This window comes from Miniopterus natalensis, chromosome 4, assembly GCF_054644295.1.
Source record: "Miniopterus natalensis isolate mMinNat1 chromosome 4, mMinNat1.hap1, whole genome shotgun sequence".
In the NCBI taxonomy this organism is placed as follows: domain Eukaryota; kingdom Metazoa; phylum Chordata; class Mammalia; order Chiroptera; family Miniopteridae; genus Miniopterus; species Miniopterus natalensis.
Window position 1 is genome coordinate 11,882,558 of NC_142084.1, and position 16,480 is coordinate 11,899,037.

Genomic DNA, 16,480 nt, shown 5'->3' on the forward strand with positions numbered 1-16,480 from the left:
TAAAGTGATAACATAAGGGGAAAATTCTTAGCTTTGATTTCATGGACCTTTATTCGAACTTAACCTCAGTAATTTTTGTAGTTAAGAAATGCTCGGAAAAACTTCTGCGTTTGCAGAATTTGATGTTTTTCCGTCATGAGCCAGTTTCTGTGGAGAGCTGCTTCCCTGTGACTGTGCGTGATGGAAGCCGAGGGGGCCTGTGCGCGGTCCCAGCTGCCGCAGAGGTGGGCGGCCGGCCAGCGGGGCCGGGGCGGTGGAACTGAAGCGGCTAGTGTCCCAGGCGAAGAGGAACCGTCCCTTTAGAGGCTCTGCTTTCGCTTAGTATTCATTGACTAGTTATTACGTAGTTTCAAAATGACCTCATCTTTGGGTGTTGGGAATGATTTGCTTCCTTTAAAGTTTTTGTTTTCATCCAAAAGACTCAAAAGAATGTCAGTTTGTGATCACGAAGAACGTGCGTTTGCTGAATGCAGCACCTCTTTGTGACGTGAGGAAAAGGAGCGTTTCTTGCCCTTTCCTTTCCTCTTTCATCTGTATTTCAAAGCAACACATTGACAAGTAGAGAAAAAAGTTTTCCCTGTACCTTACTTAGTAAAGGTTAGAATGGAAAGTAAATGGATTATTGGAAACTTTGATTTAGGTTCATTCCCAGCCCTTGCCTTTGATACTGTGCCTCCACAATGGGGAGAAAATGAGTCACCCCAGACTCTGAAAAGGCCGGTTGCTTTCTCCTGTTACAGGGGGCAGCTGATGTTTACAGAAGCGAATTTAGATTCGGGTAGCACAGCCCTGGCCAGTGCGGCTCGGGGATCGGAGCTTTGGTCCGCGCATGGAAGGGTCTTGGGTTCCATTCCTGGGCAAGGGCACGAACCTGGGAGTCAGCCAATCGATGCATCTTTCTCTCATATTGATGTTTCTCTCTCCCTCCCCTCCCCTTCTGCTTTCTCTAAAAATCAGTGGGAAAAATATCTTCGGCTGAGGGTTAAAAAGAAAAATTTGAGTTCAGGCAGCACATTTAGGACTTAACGCCAGTGAGTGATGTATGATACAGACACTTGGTTTGGAGTAGATACAAATAACACTGTTGTTAACACTGGATAGCGAAGTGTGCCAAAGCAAACCTACAAGTCTGTGTGACGGTTGTATGTACTTTTTCATTTTGATATAACTAATGAAATGCATCTAGAAGTGTATAAGACCATTTTGCTTCCTCACCAGATAAGGCCTAATGTTACATTCCTGGAGGTGCCGTTGTAAGAAAGTTAATGTTCAGCATGGTGCCCCTGCTTTTCTTTTACTCTCAGAGTCGCGTGTTGTCTCGCTTTGAGGAGTAGCAGAGTCCCTTCTGTGCTCTTCCTTCACCTTTACTTCCTCGTGGAGCTAGGGCGGCCCCCTCTCCGCTGTTCTCCAGCAGCCTGGTAGAGGTCATTCTATGTCTGGCCAACTTCGTACAGGCACATCAATCCCCCATCATCTTTAAAATATTTTCCTCTACTTTCCTCTCCAACTCTTTATTTTTTAGAACAATAACGGAAAATTGCCTGATAACAAAAGCATTGCTAGTGAGCTGGGCAGTTTGCCAGAACTGAAGAACTTCATGAAGAAAGTGATGCCGTTTGTTGCCATGGTTAAGGTAAGCGGCGGGCCTCGTAGGGCTGTGACCTGGCTAACGGTCAGGTGGCCAGCAGAGGGAGAGGGGACGTCTCCCCGAGAGAGCCGCCGAAATGGCACTTCTCAGTGCGTGATTATGGGAAATGAACAACCGGATTTGGGGTTTACCTGTGGAAGTGCTGAGGACGTGGGGGGAAAACTGTTCTAGAAATGCTGCACTGAGTGATTCTCTTCAGGTTCTTCCTTCCCTTCTTTTCAGTGTGGGGAGGAAGCATATTCTTTTGACTCATATTAGAGTGTTGTTGCTAGATCCTCTTACTGGAACCAAGATCCTACATTTGTATAGGTTTAGTGTAACAGGATAAATGTTGTTTATGGTGTTGAGACCAGGGTTTCTCAACAATGGCTCCATTGATATTTCGGGCCAGATAGTTCTTTGTTGTGGGAGGCTGTCCTGTACACTACAGGGCTTAGCAGTATCCTTGGCTTCTACCCAATAGATGCCAGTAGAACCTCCCCCTCCCCCTCCTCAACCTTGACCAAAAATGTTCTTGAGACATTGCTAAATGTCCCCTGTGGGCAAGATCAGCATCCCCCCTGCAGCTCCTCCATTCGGAATCATCGGGTTAGACTCTTACTTTTCTCCCTGTACATAGCCAATCTATTGGATCCCTTGACAAAGAGAAATAGAAAGAAGGCTGTATGTTGCTTAAGATCTCAGGCTCTATGGTCCGGCAAATCTTGTTCCAAATCTTGTTTGCCTGTTACTTCTTAGTTTTGAGGCCTTAGGCAAATCACTTCAATTCTTTAGGCCACAAGAATTTCCATCTATAACATGAGAAAATTAATAGAACCTACCTTTTAAGAGTGCCGTGAGGAGTCAAAGAAATAATAGTTTTAATACACTTAAACATTACCTGTCAGGAAGTAGGCTCAGTAATTTTTTTTTTTAATGTAAATCTGTCTTCCAGCCTGCTGGGCACATAATGGTAATTCTTGTACTTTATAGAGTAATTCCCGAATCTTCTAGGTTACAGATGCCTGCCTGATGGAGACTCAGGCTCTTAGCTTGTCCTGCATTGGAGTAGATTGTATTCTTTGGAGAGCCTTTTAAATCTCCTAGACTATCTGAACCTTATGGTATTTCAAGTTTGAGAAATTTAGAATTCGGGTTGACCTATCAAGTTACAATATGTTTGCTGGTATGCTCCTTCGTCATCGGTCCCAATGGTCACATTGCCAGATCCATTGTCAATATATGAATTCAGCAAACCATCCCATTGCTGGTTGCAAAGACAGCTCATTTTGATGATGTGCATTAACAGAATCCAGAGAGACTGATTTGAAAAGTAGTTACATGAATTTAGATTCAAGAGTTGGCTTTTTGAAAAAGCAGTGCCAGACTATTTGAGTAGTAATATATTTTTTTCAGTAGTATTGATGATTTGCCAGGCATAAAAGTGACGCTGAAAAGTGTTTAATAACTCTGATAATAAGAAAATGGCTTTTTAGTACTTTTTTTCCATGGGAAAAGAAATAGAAGTGGATGGTAAATGAAAACAGTAACTATTTGGAATAATGTCAGGTTACTTTCACTCAAGTACAACCTGTTCTAGGCAGTTAGCTGTTTGTGCATGTGAATTGACCCTCCAAGGTTACATTTCGAGTTGGCAAATATTTTATTTCATGTTCAAGAAAATTAAGAAAATTGTTTATTATATGCTATAGGATTACCTGAGTATCCATATAGTATGGCTTTTAAAATTTTATTTTAAAATTTACCGGAATATGTTAGGGAATTTATTATTAATTCACTATTCTCTGAAATAGCTTTAAAGATTTGGTATCTTGGAAAATTTTATTACTATTACTTTTTTGGTTACCTGAAGGGATATTTTCACACATTTGTTTGGTTCTTTTGGTTTTGCATATTAAATCAGTCTAAATAAGCAGTGATAAAATCATATTTATTTTATGAATCTGAAAACCTTATCCTTCTAGTCTTTTCATTGCTGCCTTAATCTTATCGCATTTTAAATGATAATTACCCTGAGCTAGTAATTTCATTAACAAGCAGACATAGATAAGGGAAACTATGAGTCCAAGGCCTTTCCTTCAACTGTTCAAATTTGAAGATTTTATCAGTTGAGAGAAGAATTATTGCTTTGGAGGAAATGTATTCTTTTCAACATATTCTTAATGTGATTTTGTTTTTCAAAACCATTTTGGCTGTTAGGAAAATCTGGAGAAGGTGGGACCTCGTGTCCTGGATTTGCAGTTAGAATTCGATGAACAGGCAGTGCTTATGGAAAACATAGTCTACCTGACCAATTCCCTTGAGGTAAGAGGGGCTGGGCATTGTAAGGACTAGTTATCTGTAGTACACATACCTAGTTCTTTTGTTTTATAATAAACCTTTTATAAACTTCATCTTCTATGTTTAGTAACTTTGCCAAGTATGTCAGTCAAATTTTTTTTTTTGGAGGGAAAGAGAATGGACGGGTATAGAAGTTGCAGGAAGAAAAAATAATCTGTTGTCTTATTTCCCTTATCAATTATTCTATACATAAAATACTAGCTGTATATAGCTAGATTCCAAAATTATCTTTTAAAAAATGAGGATAGACCTTATATTCTACTTTCAAAATGTCTTATATTATGGGATACTCTGAATTCCTCTTCCCCCCCCCCCCACGCCCCTTACTTTTACACCACAGATTCATAGAATTGGGTTCATTAGAATACTTGGTTCATGATATATTATTATTGGTCATGTTTTTAGATTTAAAATTTAAGAAAAATTTTTATTCTGGAATGTAAAGCTCTTTTTAATGAAAATGTAGTTGACATACAATATTGTGTTAGTTTCAGATGTGCCACGTAGTTATTTGACATTTATATATGTTATGAAGTGATCACCATGAGAAGTCTAGTAACCGTTTGCCACCTTACAAAGTCACTATTGACTATATTCCCTGTGTGTGCACTGCATCCCCTGCTTTTTAAAACTGATAATAGAATGAACTACTACTAACTCAAGAACTAGAACGTTACCAATAACTTTCACCTGTTCTTCCTGTCCCACCATCCTGCCCTAGTCATAACTTCATGTATCGATTGTAAAAATGCTGTCTCTCACACAGTTTAGGCAGAAGGAAAGATAATTTGCTCTAGAAAAACTGTTAGAAGACTCTAGTGATAATGGAGACACTGAAGTAAAAAACAAAACAAAACAGGTTTAGAGTTTAAATAAAATTGTTTCATGAAATATTAGAATGAAGGATGCTTATTTCTAAATAATCATTTTATGTCATGTAATTATAAGTAAGTTAATAATTAAATTAATAAGTATTAATAGACATCTATTTTAAGGCTGTTTCTAAGTATTCATATATATATTCATGGAGGTCAAAAACTTCTTGGATCTTTGGGGAATGGGGACACATTTAGGATCATCTTATATTCAGGCATATACAGTATATTATATTTCTGAGTTTATTTAAGTGGAAGCCTTTTCTTCTCAAATGCTAAATTTCTGAACTTTAAGTTCAGCCTTCTGTGCTGATTTTTTATTTTCTCTTATTACAGCAGGTAGATCCCAGATTTCATTATAGAAAATGTTAAATATGACTATATAAGTAACAGTACTATGAAACAGCTAAGATAAGAGTTAAATAATTCATCACAGATCTCACTTAATGTTTATATGGGAAATAATAAAATTGCACAGACCATTTCCTGTTAAGTGGAGAACGTAGCTTTGCTCTTTGGTGAAATGAGGTGATGATTAATTTCGGTCCTATTAAGTGATACTAATGACTTCCATTTCCCTCCTCTATTTAGCTAGAACACATAGAAGTCAAGTTTGCCTCCGAAGCAGAAGATAAAGTCAGGGAAGAATGCTGTCCCGGGAAACCACTGAATGTTTTCAGAACAGAGGTAAGGTGAAAGAATCTCACCGAATCGTTGCAGTTTAGAGCTGGAAGAGACCTTACAGCTCATCACATCTAAAACCATCATTTTAAAGATGAAGGAAATGAGGTCTAGAGAAGTTAAGTGATTGGTTTGGTCCAGGCCACATAGTATGTTAGAAGTGGGGGTGGATTTGAGGTTTCCTAATTCCCTGGTTGGTGTGATGCTCACCTTTCCTTACTCTGCTATAATGGATGGCATCAGATGTTATTTGTGGGTTTAAAAAATAAAAATATGGTTTTCAAAACCTGGTTTTTGTTTTAAAAATCACAGTGGAAATTGAGATGTGAGACTTTTTTAAAAGTGAAAAGGTGCTTTCATTCTTTGGCTGAGTCTTGGTTTGATAATGTTGTTCAAGATTTTTTGGTTTCTGGCGTAAATGAGATTGATGCATTATCTTAAGTTATGCTGGAATTGATTTCTTTCTCTTATTTTTTGGCCATTATTGGTCAAGATTAGTAGCTTTTGGAGTTTGGAGGATTCTGTTTATTCTCCAAGAATCCATTCAGAATGGCAGCAAAGTCCAGTGGACTGCAGTTGTGAGAGTCCGTAAAATGCCCTACTTTTCTTGATAACCAGCGGACTTAGATATATTATGTTACCTTTACCATGTTTAATTGAAAACCCAGCAAACAGAAAAATTCCATTTTGAAAGAATGAGGTAATCGTGATGACGAGACTTCCTGAATTTATATCACATAATGAGTACTCATTACTTAAGACAGGTGGCTTTTTAAAGTACAGTCCTTTGGGCCAGGGAGATAGGTGCTTGAGGTAGTGTTCCATATACAGGTATGCTTCTTCCAGGCCACTTTCAGACATTCCATTGAGCTATGCGTACGTGAGTCTTTCACAAGACTCAGCTGCTTTTTCTTCACTTAAAATAATGAGCAGGGTCTTTGACTATATAGTGTATATAACGTGGGAGGTAGTATGGCACAGAGCTGGTCTAATCCTGGCTCTGCCTCTTTGGTTTTATGACCTTGGCCTCCTTTGTTAATCGCTCTAGTTCTCAGTTTCTCACCTGTGAAATGGGATCTTAAACAGCTACCTTTTAGGATATAAGAATGTCTCTAAACTGCCTAGAACAGTGCCTTCCACGTAGGAGAAAGTCAAATAAATGATGGTAGTTGCAGAAGAGAAAATATAATTATTGCTGTTATTTATTATCAATATCTTATAAGTAGTTGTCATTTTTTATCTAGGCCTTTGGTTGTATGCATGAGCTTTGTGCATCTTTTCTTTCATATTTGAGTATCCTTTTGTCATGATTTTAGAATACCAGAATTAAATCTGTCTTTCTTTGGACAGTAAAAATGTAGCAGAGATTCCTCTTTGCTCAACAATATTCAAGTTTGATTTCCTATAACAGTGATTTTCTCCTTATTTTCCTAAGCCTGGTGTGTCGGTTTTCATAGTGAATCCCCAGCCAGCCAATGGCCACTTTTCAACCAAAATTGAAATCAGGCAAGGAGATACGCGCAATTCTATAATCAGGCGGCTAATGAAAGTGGACCGAGGAATCAAAGGTGAGTAGTTGCCCTGCACATTTGGCAGTAGCTTGTGGATTTGATGGATTTTAGGCAGAGGGGGAGGAAGAAAAGTAACTGGCTTGCTACGGGACAGCTGTGTAACATCATGGGAAGATTATTGGACCCAGAATCAGGAAACCTGTATTTTCTTTGGGACATTGTGACTAGGTAGCTTGGTGACTTGACCATGTCACGTAAGCTCTAAACTGATCTCCCTTTTAGTAAAGTGAGGACACTGGATTACATATTTTTCTAAGACTCCATCTAGCTTTCAAATTGTAACAAGTAACTTCTCTCTCTTGGAGGTTTTCAGAATTAAGAAAGACATACCCTTATAGTCTAAACTAACTCGCCCAGTTGGGTCTCTTCCTGGGGAAAGAAGAGAAACAGAATAAATGTTATTGAGTGTGAGCCACGTGTCAGCCATTTAACCATTTGCACCACTATCGCATAGAGGGGGTTACTGTTCCCCTTCACAGATGACGTGGAGGTCAGAAAGGCTAAGGAACTGCCACGTTCATTCAGCTAGTAAATCCTCGAGCTGAAATTCAATCTCAGGTCTATCTGACTCCAAAGCTCATTCTTTCTTCTAAAAAATGTGCCTACAAGGGCCTGCAGAGTATTATGCTAAGGAAAATAAGCCCGTCAGAGAAGGACAAGTATCACGTGATCTCACTCATATGTGGAACCTAAGGAACAAAATAAACTGACGAGCAAAATAGAGTCAGAGACATAGAAGCATGGGGCAGACTGAGGGATCTCAGAGGGATGGTGCAGGTGGAGAGATTAACCAAAAAACTTATTATTGCATATATGCATAACCCATGGACACAGACTATAGTGTGGTGAAGGCCTGGGTGGGGGTGGGGTAGAGGGAGCCAATGATGGTAAAAAAGGGGACATCTGTGATACTTTCAATGATAAAGATAACTTAAAATAAAAAATAAATAAAAAATGATTCTCCAAATAAAATATATAAATAATTGTAATTTCTTAACAAGATTAAGTCAAGATCTTCTATGATTAAATTTAATACAATAATTTTTTGTCTCACCGCCCAGCCAGGTCTAAGGCTGATCGTAGTGCAAAGGGAGTCAGTGTGTATATTATTTTTTATTCCTAATTATGAAGACAAATTAATGTTGAGATTCTCTGTTTTGCATTCTCTCTCTCTCCTTGATATGCAATCAAGAGGTGATCGGGGCACATTCTATCAGTGTAAACTTCTGAAAAGATTTACAAATCCCAGACAGTGACCTAATTTATGAAACTATATTCGGGGTAACAGTGTGCCATTAACATAGAAGACTTGATACAGCCCTTTGGAATTCATTCTACCATGTTATTTTTTGTGCTCTTGAAGTCATTTGTTCTCCTTCTGTGGACACTTCTTTTTTTCTTTTTAAATATTTTTATTGATTTCTTGAGAGGAAGGGAGAGGGAGAGAGAGAGAAACATCCATGTGAGTGCAAAACATCGATTGGCTGCTCCTGCATGCCCCCTGCCTGGGACTGAGCCTGCACCCTGGGCATGTGCCCTCTGGGACTGGAACTGGCAACCCTTCAGCACGTGGGATGATGCCCAACCGAGTCACCTGGCCGGGCTCTGTGGGCATTTCTTGATTAACTATCATGTGTAGTGTATGTAGTGATCTGTGTGTATGTAGAGACTCCGATGTACGCACCAGGGGGCTTGGGGAGTCCACAAAGTACCGTTAGGATGCTCCATCTAGTGAAGGAATAGGGCACTAAGCTATTGACATACACGATCCCTATGTAAGGAGAAACTGCTGAGTGCAGTAAGAGAGGTGTAGGTAAGATTTACAGCACAGAAAAGGGTGGGATTATTTCCAGCTGTGGTGGTCAGGAATAAATTTATGGGGAAAATACTTTGGATGGGGCATGAAAATTGTACTGTGAGGGTGAGGGGAAAGGGTGTCTAGCGGGAGGGAAACACTAATACTTGTTTCACTGTGTATCAGCAATATATTAGGGCTAGAGATTTTGTTGTTTTTAGACCTTGTTTTAAAATTGTGGTAAAATATACATAACAAAATTGACCATTTCAGTCATTATTAATTGTACAGTTCTATGCCGTTAAACACATTCACACTGTTCAGCCATCACACTATCCATCCCTAGAACTTTTCCATCATCCTAAGCTGAGACCCTGCATCTATTAAATTCCAGCTCTCCATAATTCTGCCTCTCTCTAGTCCCATGTTCTACTTTCTGCCCTTATGTGTTTGACTGTTTTGGTACCTTATATAAGTGGAACCATACAAAACTTGTCCATTTGTGTCTGGCTTATTTCACGTAGCAAAATGTCTTCAAGGTTCATCCATGTGGTTACAGGCATTTATCCTGTTCCCTCAGTAAACCAGGTCCTGGTCGATGATAGCGCCATCCTTAGAACCGATAGCTATAGCAAGAAAAGGTTGAAGTATAAATACATAGCATGCCCTTCTGTGGCTTTATTTCGCTGTTTTATGTCACATATATGCAGCCATGAGAAAGTTTCCTGGTAGGAAGAGCTCTTGGTCCTGAAGAACAGTATGGTGGCTTTTAAAAAAAAGAGATTTGTGTGGACCCACTGGGTTGGATTATCACAAAGCTGTAGCACGTGAGCAGTGCATTTCTGTGTATAAAAATCCCTGTATTATATAACATTAAACCTGCCTCTCTGTGCAATATACTCAGATACAGCATTGGCGAGGTTCTTCAGAATTGTCCTGAAATGTGTTTTCTACATCCTGTCTTTTCTCACCGAGCCTCAGGCATAATTCTTACATCCTTTGCCATACTAGCCATGAATAATAATATCATAAAGTCCTTCAAGTTTGGTCTTGGTAGCTGCTGTGAACTTTAGAAAATAGATAGAAATGTTAGGGGAGTTTGAAATTAATATTCTTCCAAGCATCTACAGAGAGCTCTAACTGTGAGACTTTTCCAGAAGCCCGCAGGCTGCTTTGATATCTAAGGGGGCTGAGTATATGAGATGGGAAGGGAGTGAAATTCAATAACATTTCTGTCTGCTGCAATAACCAGCAAGTCATCCAATTAGTGCCGATTGTATTGAGGGTGATTATGATCCAGGTCCAGGAGGAACTGGGCTAAAGCCATCATTTTACACCACAAAGACCACTGAGCAACTATTTGATGGTAATGACTTTAAATCACTCACAGCCCATGCCACATATGAACTAATAACTTGTTGGTGAGAGGCTCCATTTCACGTTATCAATCCCTAGGGACTTTCAATTGCTCTCATCTCTCCTCTAAGTGCCTTCAGTCTTGTATAGTTGCATACTGAGATTTCAACATTTTCAACAAGGTCTGGCATAAGAAAAGATAGTAAACCACGAAGAAAGCTCCGAGATTTAATGGCAGTAATGAGCTACATGGTGAAACATCAAAGCAAATGTGTTTTGTCATTTAGAAGCCTGATTGAATATCAGGGCTTCTTTGAAATAGTTTGATTCAGAATTGCTCGGAATGATGAGGGAGGTCTGTTTTAGAGGGGGAGAGAAAGAGAGGGACGGACACACACACAGGCAGATCTGCAGGAAAAGGCCTTGTGTATAAAACCTGCTGGCAGAACTTGTCACTGCTTCCATAGCAAAATAATTTGGTATCGCTGATGTGCACGTTGAATTGCAATAGCTGTTAAAATGAATTGTGTTTTCCCCCCAAATGAGACCCTGGCTGTCATGTAGGCTGGACCTGCTCCTTTCTCATTATAACTTTCGGGGCGTGTGCTGTATCTGGGGATAGATTGCATGGCCTCTGCAGAGACTCTCAGGCAGAGTTTGCCTTCCTGGTAGTCACAGGTAATTGCTCTATAAGCCCAAAGATCCCTCCTCTAAACTCTCAGCCCTTCAGTCTTTGCTTCCCAAGGAGGAGAGAATGCCCGGATAACTTGTCTCTTGGCATAGCTGCCGGCCGCTCTAGTGTCTCCTTTTATCTCTTATCCCTCTCTTGGTAAGCCTTATACTCTCAAAGCAACATAACTGGGAGTGTAGCTCACGGGCCACCCAGCGATTTACCTGAGAAAGGCGTGGGAAGTACTTCGGAAAATATCCTCTGTTCCCATAGATGAGGTTAAACATAACTGCCACGCCACAGACTGAGATGCAAACCTGGAATCACCATTTGTAGCCACTTATTGTGTTTTTCCACCATATAAAATAAAACTTTGGTATTGGGAAGTCTTGGAATTGCTGAAATAAATAAATTTTTTCGGGCTTAATTGTTGGCAGGATGGTTGGATCATAAATTTGATCAAGGGACAAGTGCTTTCCGTGCCAGGAGCCACCTTATCAGCTTGCACAGAGCAGATCAGGAAATGCTCAAGCAGCGGAGGTTGGCGTGCCTCCCAAAGCTTAGGCCTCTGAAATCTGTGCCCTCTGCCCTGCCCTCCCTCTTCCCGCCTTGCCTCTCGTCAGTGTGTTGATGCAAACACTTTCATCTGTTGAGCAGAACGAGAAGCTGGTAATGCTCTGTATTAGAATAGTTATTCTTTTTTCCAAGAGTACCTTCCAAAAAAAAAAAACAACCCAGCAGCTCTTACAGTTCTAATCTATTCCAGGAAGCAAGACAAGAAAGAGAAATGTTTTAGATTTTCCAGTATTCTGAAAAACGTTAATTAAAGCATGTAAAAAGTGATTTGAGAGACCCTATAGGATAGTGCTCAAAATTAGACTCAACCCTTCCCATGGGTTTATGATTCCAGGGCATGTGCTATACAGAATCTTTCCATCGTTGGTCTGGGTAGAAGCTGACAGAGTTTGAAGATCTGTTACATTTAGCTTTGCTTGCTGAGATGGGGTCCTATTTAATAATCTGATGAAAATATGTTTTAGATGTAATAACCAAGGTGTGTAAAACATGAATTATCAGATTCAGGACATGGGTTTGAGTCAGTGACTGTAATTAAGCGCTCATATCGATCATCTTTTTTGCTGTAGATCTTTGCAAAGTGACACTGATGAGATTTGATGATCCAGTGTTGGGGCCACGGCGAATTCCTGTCCTGGGAAAAGAGCAAACTGGGAAGACCCCCATTTCTGAGCATGCCGTTTTCTACGTAGACCTCCTGAGCAAGAAAGTTCATCTCACTGAAAATGGGCTACAGGCAGATATTGGTGATACAATGGTCTATCTGGTTCATTAAACTCACACAGATTGAAGGTTTACCCTGGCTTCTGGGGATTCTACAACTTTGTGCCTACAGATGGACTGTGAGACCCTTAGGCTGGACCTAAATAGATTTCATTTTTAACCATCAAATTCTGCATGTAATCATATTATATATACCAAGTCATCTTGGATTCCTGGACCTAATAAATTTCTTTTTCCTTCTTGGGGCCTCTAAGAGAAATAGTTTATACCATACTTTTTAAAAAACAGCAACTACAAATTATTGCTAATTCCTAGAAGCTTCTAGTCTTTCACATGAACACAGAAGTGTCAGCAAGCTTCTTTCATGAGGTGTACTTTATACTTATGAAGCCTAAGGAGTGTCAACAACTTTTTATATTATATCCATTACAGAGTTAGCTGTATTTCTTCTGTAAAGAGAAAAAAGTAGATTGACTAGTTTTGCTTTTCTAAAGAAAGGAACTCTCGTGACGGTGTAAAAGAACAAATGATAATATTTTGACTTGACTGTGATCGCTAAGTATTTTGTGGAAAGAACAAAAAGGTCTTATATTTATGAGAACTTTTTAGCTTTAATATATTCACTTAACCACTGATAATGTTTTCCAAGGCTAACAGCAATAGTTTATAAACAGTTTATTTCAGCTCTACTAAATTTGGGCATTTTAAAAGAGGGGATTTCCCCCCCAGAAAATTGCATTTATCAAATTTGTCTTGAGTCCAATTTTGTTTAAAGACCATGCCGACTGAATTGCACTTTTTTTTGGTATTGCTGGAATGTCTTTTGATATTGTCTGTGCCATCTGTCTTCATAATGAGGAAAAAATATGCAGTATTGATTGGCACAGGAGAAAAACATTTCCATATCTTGAAGGGTTCAGTATGGAGAAAGACCAGTTCTGAGAACCCTAAGGAGCCTGAATTCTGACTTTCAGGTCATGTAAAGAGATTTTATGGAGTTTCTTTATTTTGCTGTGTGCAGTTTGAGATTTCTGGGCCTTGTTGAATGCTTTGTCATAGATTCATTAAAGCAAATGATAGAATGTTAGAGCTGAAAGAGCCCTTAGAGATAAGTGCAAATCATCCTTCACCTGCTGGGGCAGGCACTGTGGCCTAGCAAGTAAGATTACGGGGCTGAAGCCAGGCCAGCTAGGTTAGATTCCCATTCCTTCCGCTGGCTACTTGGGTGACCTTGGCCAACCACTCAGCCCGTTTCTCCATCTGTAAAATAGAACTAATAACGTACCCACGTTTCTAGGCTTATTTCACCTTATGCTGACGTGGAAACATCTAGGAAAATCATATACAGAGTGTAGTGTGTGGCAAATGGCAAGGTTTCCGTAATGTTATGATGATGAGCCTTCAGTGAATGTTAGTGATTAATAATAACAACAACTAACCAGGGTGTCGTGGCTTAATCAGGTCACTGGTGTCGGTGCCTTTGGGGCAACTGTTCCGTCGTTTGCCCTCCTGTAGGTTGTTCCGCTGCTCCCTCAGTCCGCATAGCCTAAGTTACTCCCCACTTCAGAGTAGGTTTTCCCGGTGCCCAAACACAAGCCTGTTCATGTTTCACTGAGGACAGTTAAACTGCGCTTGGGGAAGAACAGAGAAAGGAAAACAATGTTAATATTGTGAGTGACTGTGCCTGTGTATGAAATGAGCCTGTGAGCCTTTGCTGCCTCGGATTAAATGTGCGTTGGGATCGTGGATGCTCAGTTCCCTCAGTCTCCCTTCCGGAGTGTTTCTGAGTGAGCATCTTGTGGACTGAATATGCCTTTTGTGTTTAAAGGCACATAGGCGTTATATGAGGAAGCCTGTAAGCAGAAGCCGTTACTTCATCTGGTGCTCAGCTAAAAAAACAGCCATTCATTGAAATGCTTAAGGAGAAACAGGCTGCATTGGGCTTATTGTATTGTTAGGAGATTCGTCCCTTCCTAAAGGGTTATAACTCTTTTTTCTTTTTTAAATGTGTGTTTATTGATTTCAGAGAGAGGAAGGAGAGGGGGAGAGAGAGAAACATCAATGATGAGAGTCATTGGTCAGCTCCCTCCTGCACGCCCCCGACTGGGGATGGAGCCCGCAACCTGGGCATGTGCCCTGACCGGGAATCGAACCGCGATCTCCTGGATCCTAGGTCGATGCTCAACCGCTGAGCCACGCCGGCCGGGCTATTTTAACTCTTTTTAAACTGTGAAATGTAATGGACACACACAAAAAGTGAGCAATAGCATATATATAGCATACACACAAAATGTGTAAGATACGCACAAAAAATGAACAACAGCACACCAATTTATCAACAAAGCAGAATCTGTATAATCACCACCCAGTCAAGGAGCAGAAGCCAGCGCCTCCGAAACCTGCCTCATGCCTCTTCCCATGAAGACAAGCTTACGGCCAGGATGTGACCCAGTTTTTATACATGTTCCTGGTGAGTTTGAAAAGAACGTGTATTCTGCGATTGTAGAATCTCTGTGCACTCGGCTATAGTTGCAGATGGAACTGTTCAAATCCAAATCATACTGTTTTATCAGTGTACTCGATTTTTAGAGGTATACTAAAATTAAAATCTCTTTGTCCATGGATTTACTTTTTTCCCTTACAGTTAAAATGGTTTTTATTTTATAGTTTGGTACTGTGTTACTAGGCACATATAAATTTGGATTTTGTTGTCTTCTCAGTAAATGGAACTTTTTCTAACTAGGGAATGTTTCTCTATTTTTAGAAATATGTTTTGCCTAAAGGCTACTTTGTCTGACATCAACATAACAGCACTAGTTTTTATTGGGTTAGTGTTTATGTGGAATATCGTTTATCATCCTTTTACTGATAACTTTTGGTAGCTTTATTTTCTTTTAACATTTGATTTTGACAAATTTTAAGCCTACAAAAAGTTGAAAGAATTGGCCAGTAAACATCCATATACCTGTCAGCTAATTTACCAGTTGTTAACATTTTGCCACATTTGCTTTCCCTCTCTCTAAACACACATTAAAACTTTTTTTCCAAACCTTGGAATAGTTTCAGATTTACAGAAACGTTGCATCCATTACATAGAGCTCCTGTATACCCTTCACTCAGTTTCCCCTTATGGTAACATCTTTGATAACCTTGGTTCAGTTGTCAAAAATTAATTGACATTGGTACATTACTGTTCACTAAATTATAGGCTTTACTTCCCCAGTATCTTATCAGTAATGGTTTATTTTAACCTGCAGGGCCCAGTCACAGGTCAAGCATTACATTTTGTGGCCATGTCTCTTGGTCTCCTTCAAACTAGGACAATTTCTCAGCTTCCTTTAGCTTTCTCTTTTTGGATTTTCATGACAGTAACGTTGTGAAGACTCCATGCCAGTTGTTAGTAGTTTGCCTGTGTTCCCATGTTTTGATTGCTTCCAGAACTTTCCATTATAAAGATACATATTTTTAAATCACTTCCAGAGCTTTTGTTGTAAAGATACTTTAAAGAAATACTTTGAGACTTTCTGAAACTCTCCAGAGATAAGATACATTATTCTTTTGCAACTAGAAATCTGTGGAGCGAGGTTTCCACACCTTGGGAGTGAATGTCTTGTTCCCAGTTTTTTACCGTATGGCTTTAGTGCCCCTTGAAGACACTGTCCTGAAGAACATATGTTGGGAGCTATGCAAAGTGCTTATTTTCTAATGCTATCATTTCTTTTTCATAATTAGTTGTCATTCTTCTGGAAAGAAGAACATCCCTTTCTCTTGTTTATTTTATTTTTAGGTGAAGGAGCTGTATGGCATGTGGATCAGTCACTTCATACAATAGATGTTTGATTAGAAAAGTTGGACACAAATGAAATTTTAAAATACAGGATTCGGCTTACACATAATTGTTGACTCCTCAAAGGACTTACTGTAAATCTTTGCAAAGCAAGTAATTACCTCTTAATTTTTGTTATTCTTATAAACTTGAATTTCATGTATACCACATTTACTCGACACATTATTGAGCGCGTATTATGTTTCAAGCACTGTGTTAAGCACTTGGGGTGGGGGAAAGCCGAAGAAGCATGGTGTCCTTCATGTAGATGCTTTCTTTTAGTTTTGAAGACAGGGTTGCCCAGAACCCAGTGAGCGAAGGCAGTTATGAAGCTAGACCTGGAGAATCTTGATTTGGGAGGTATTGTATAGGTTTTTGTTGAAAACCTTGCTCAAGTAAATGCGTTGAAGTTTAGAACC

General features: G+C 39.6%; 1 protein-coding gene across 1 annotated transcript in view; it reads left to right on the plus strand.

Moving 5' to 3' along the window:
• The window catches only part of LARS1 (leucyl-tRNA synthetase 1), a 51,822-nt gene extending 36,963 nt beyond the window's left edge, over positions 1-14,859 (plus strand). Inside the window, exons 28-32 of the mRNA XM_016202920.2 lie at positions 1,523-1,633; positions 3,848-3,952; positions 5,455-5,550; positions 6,980-7,112; positions 12,082-14,859. Of these exons, the coding sequence (XP_016058406.2) occupies positions 1,523-1,633; positions 3,848-3,952; positions 5,455-5,550; positions 6,980-7,112; positions 12,082-12,287 (651 nt within the window). The 3' untranslated portion in view covers positions 12,288-14,859. The remainder of the gene's footprint in view (positions 1-1,522; positions 1,634-3,847; positions 3,953-5,454; positions 5,551-6,979; positions 7,113-12,081) is intronic.
• The last annotated feature ends 1,621 nt before the right edge of the window (positions 14,860-16,480 follow it).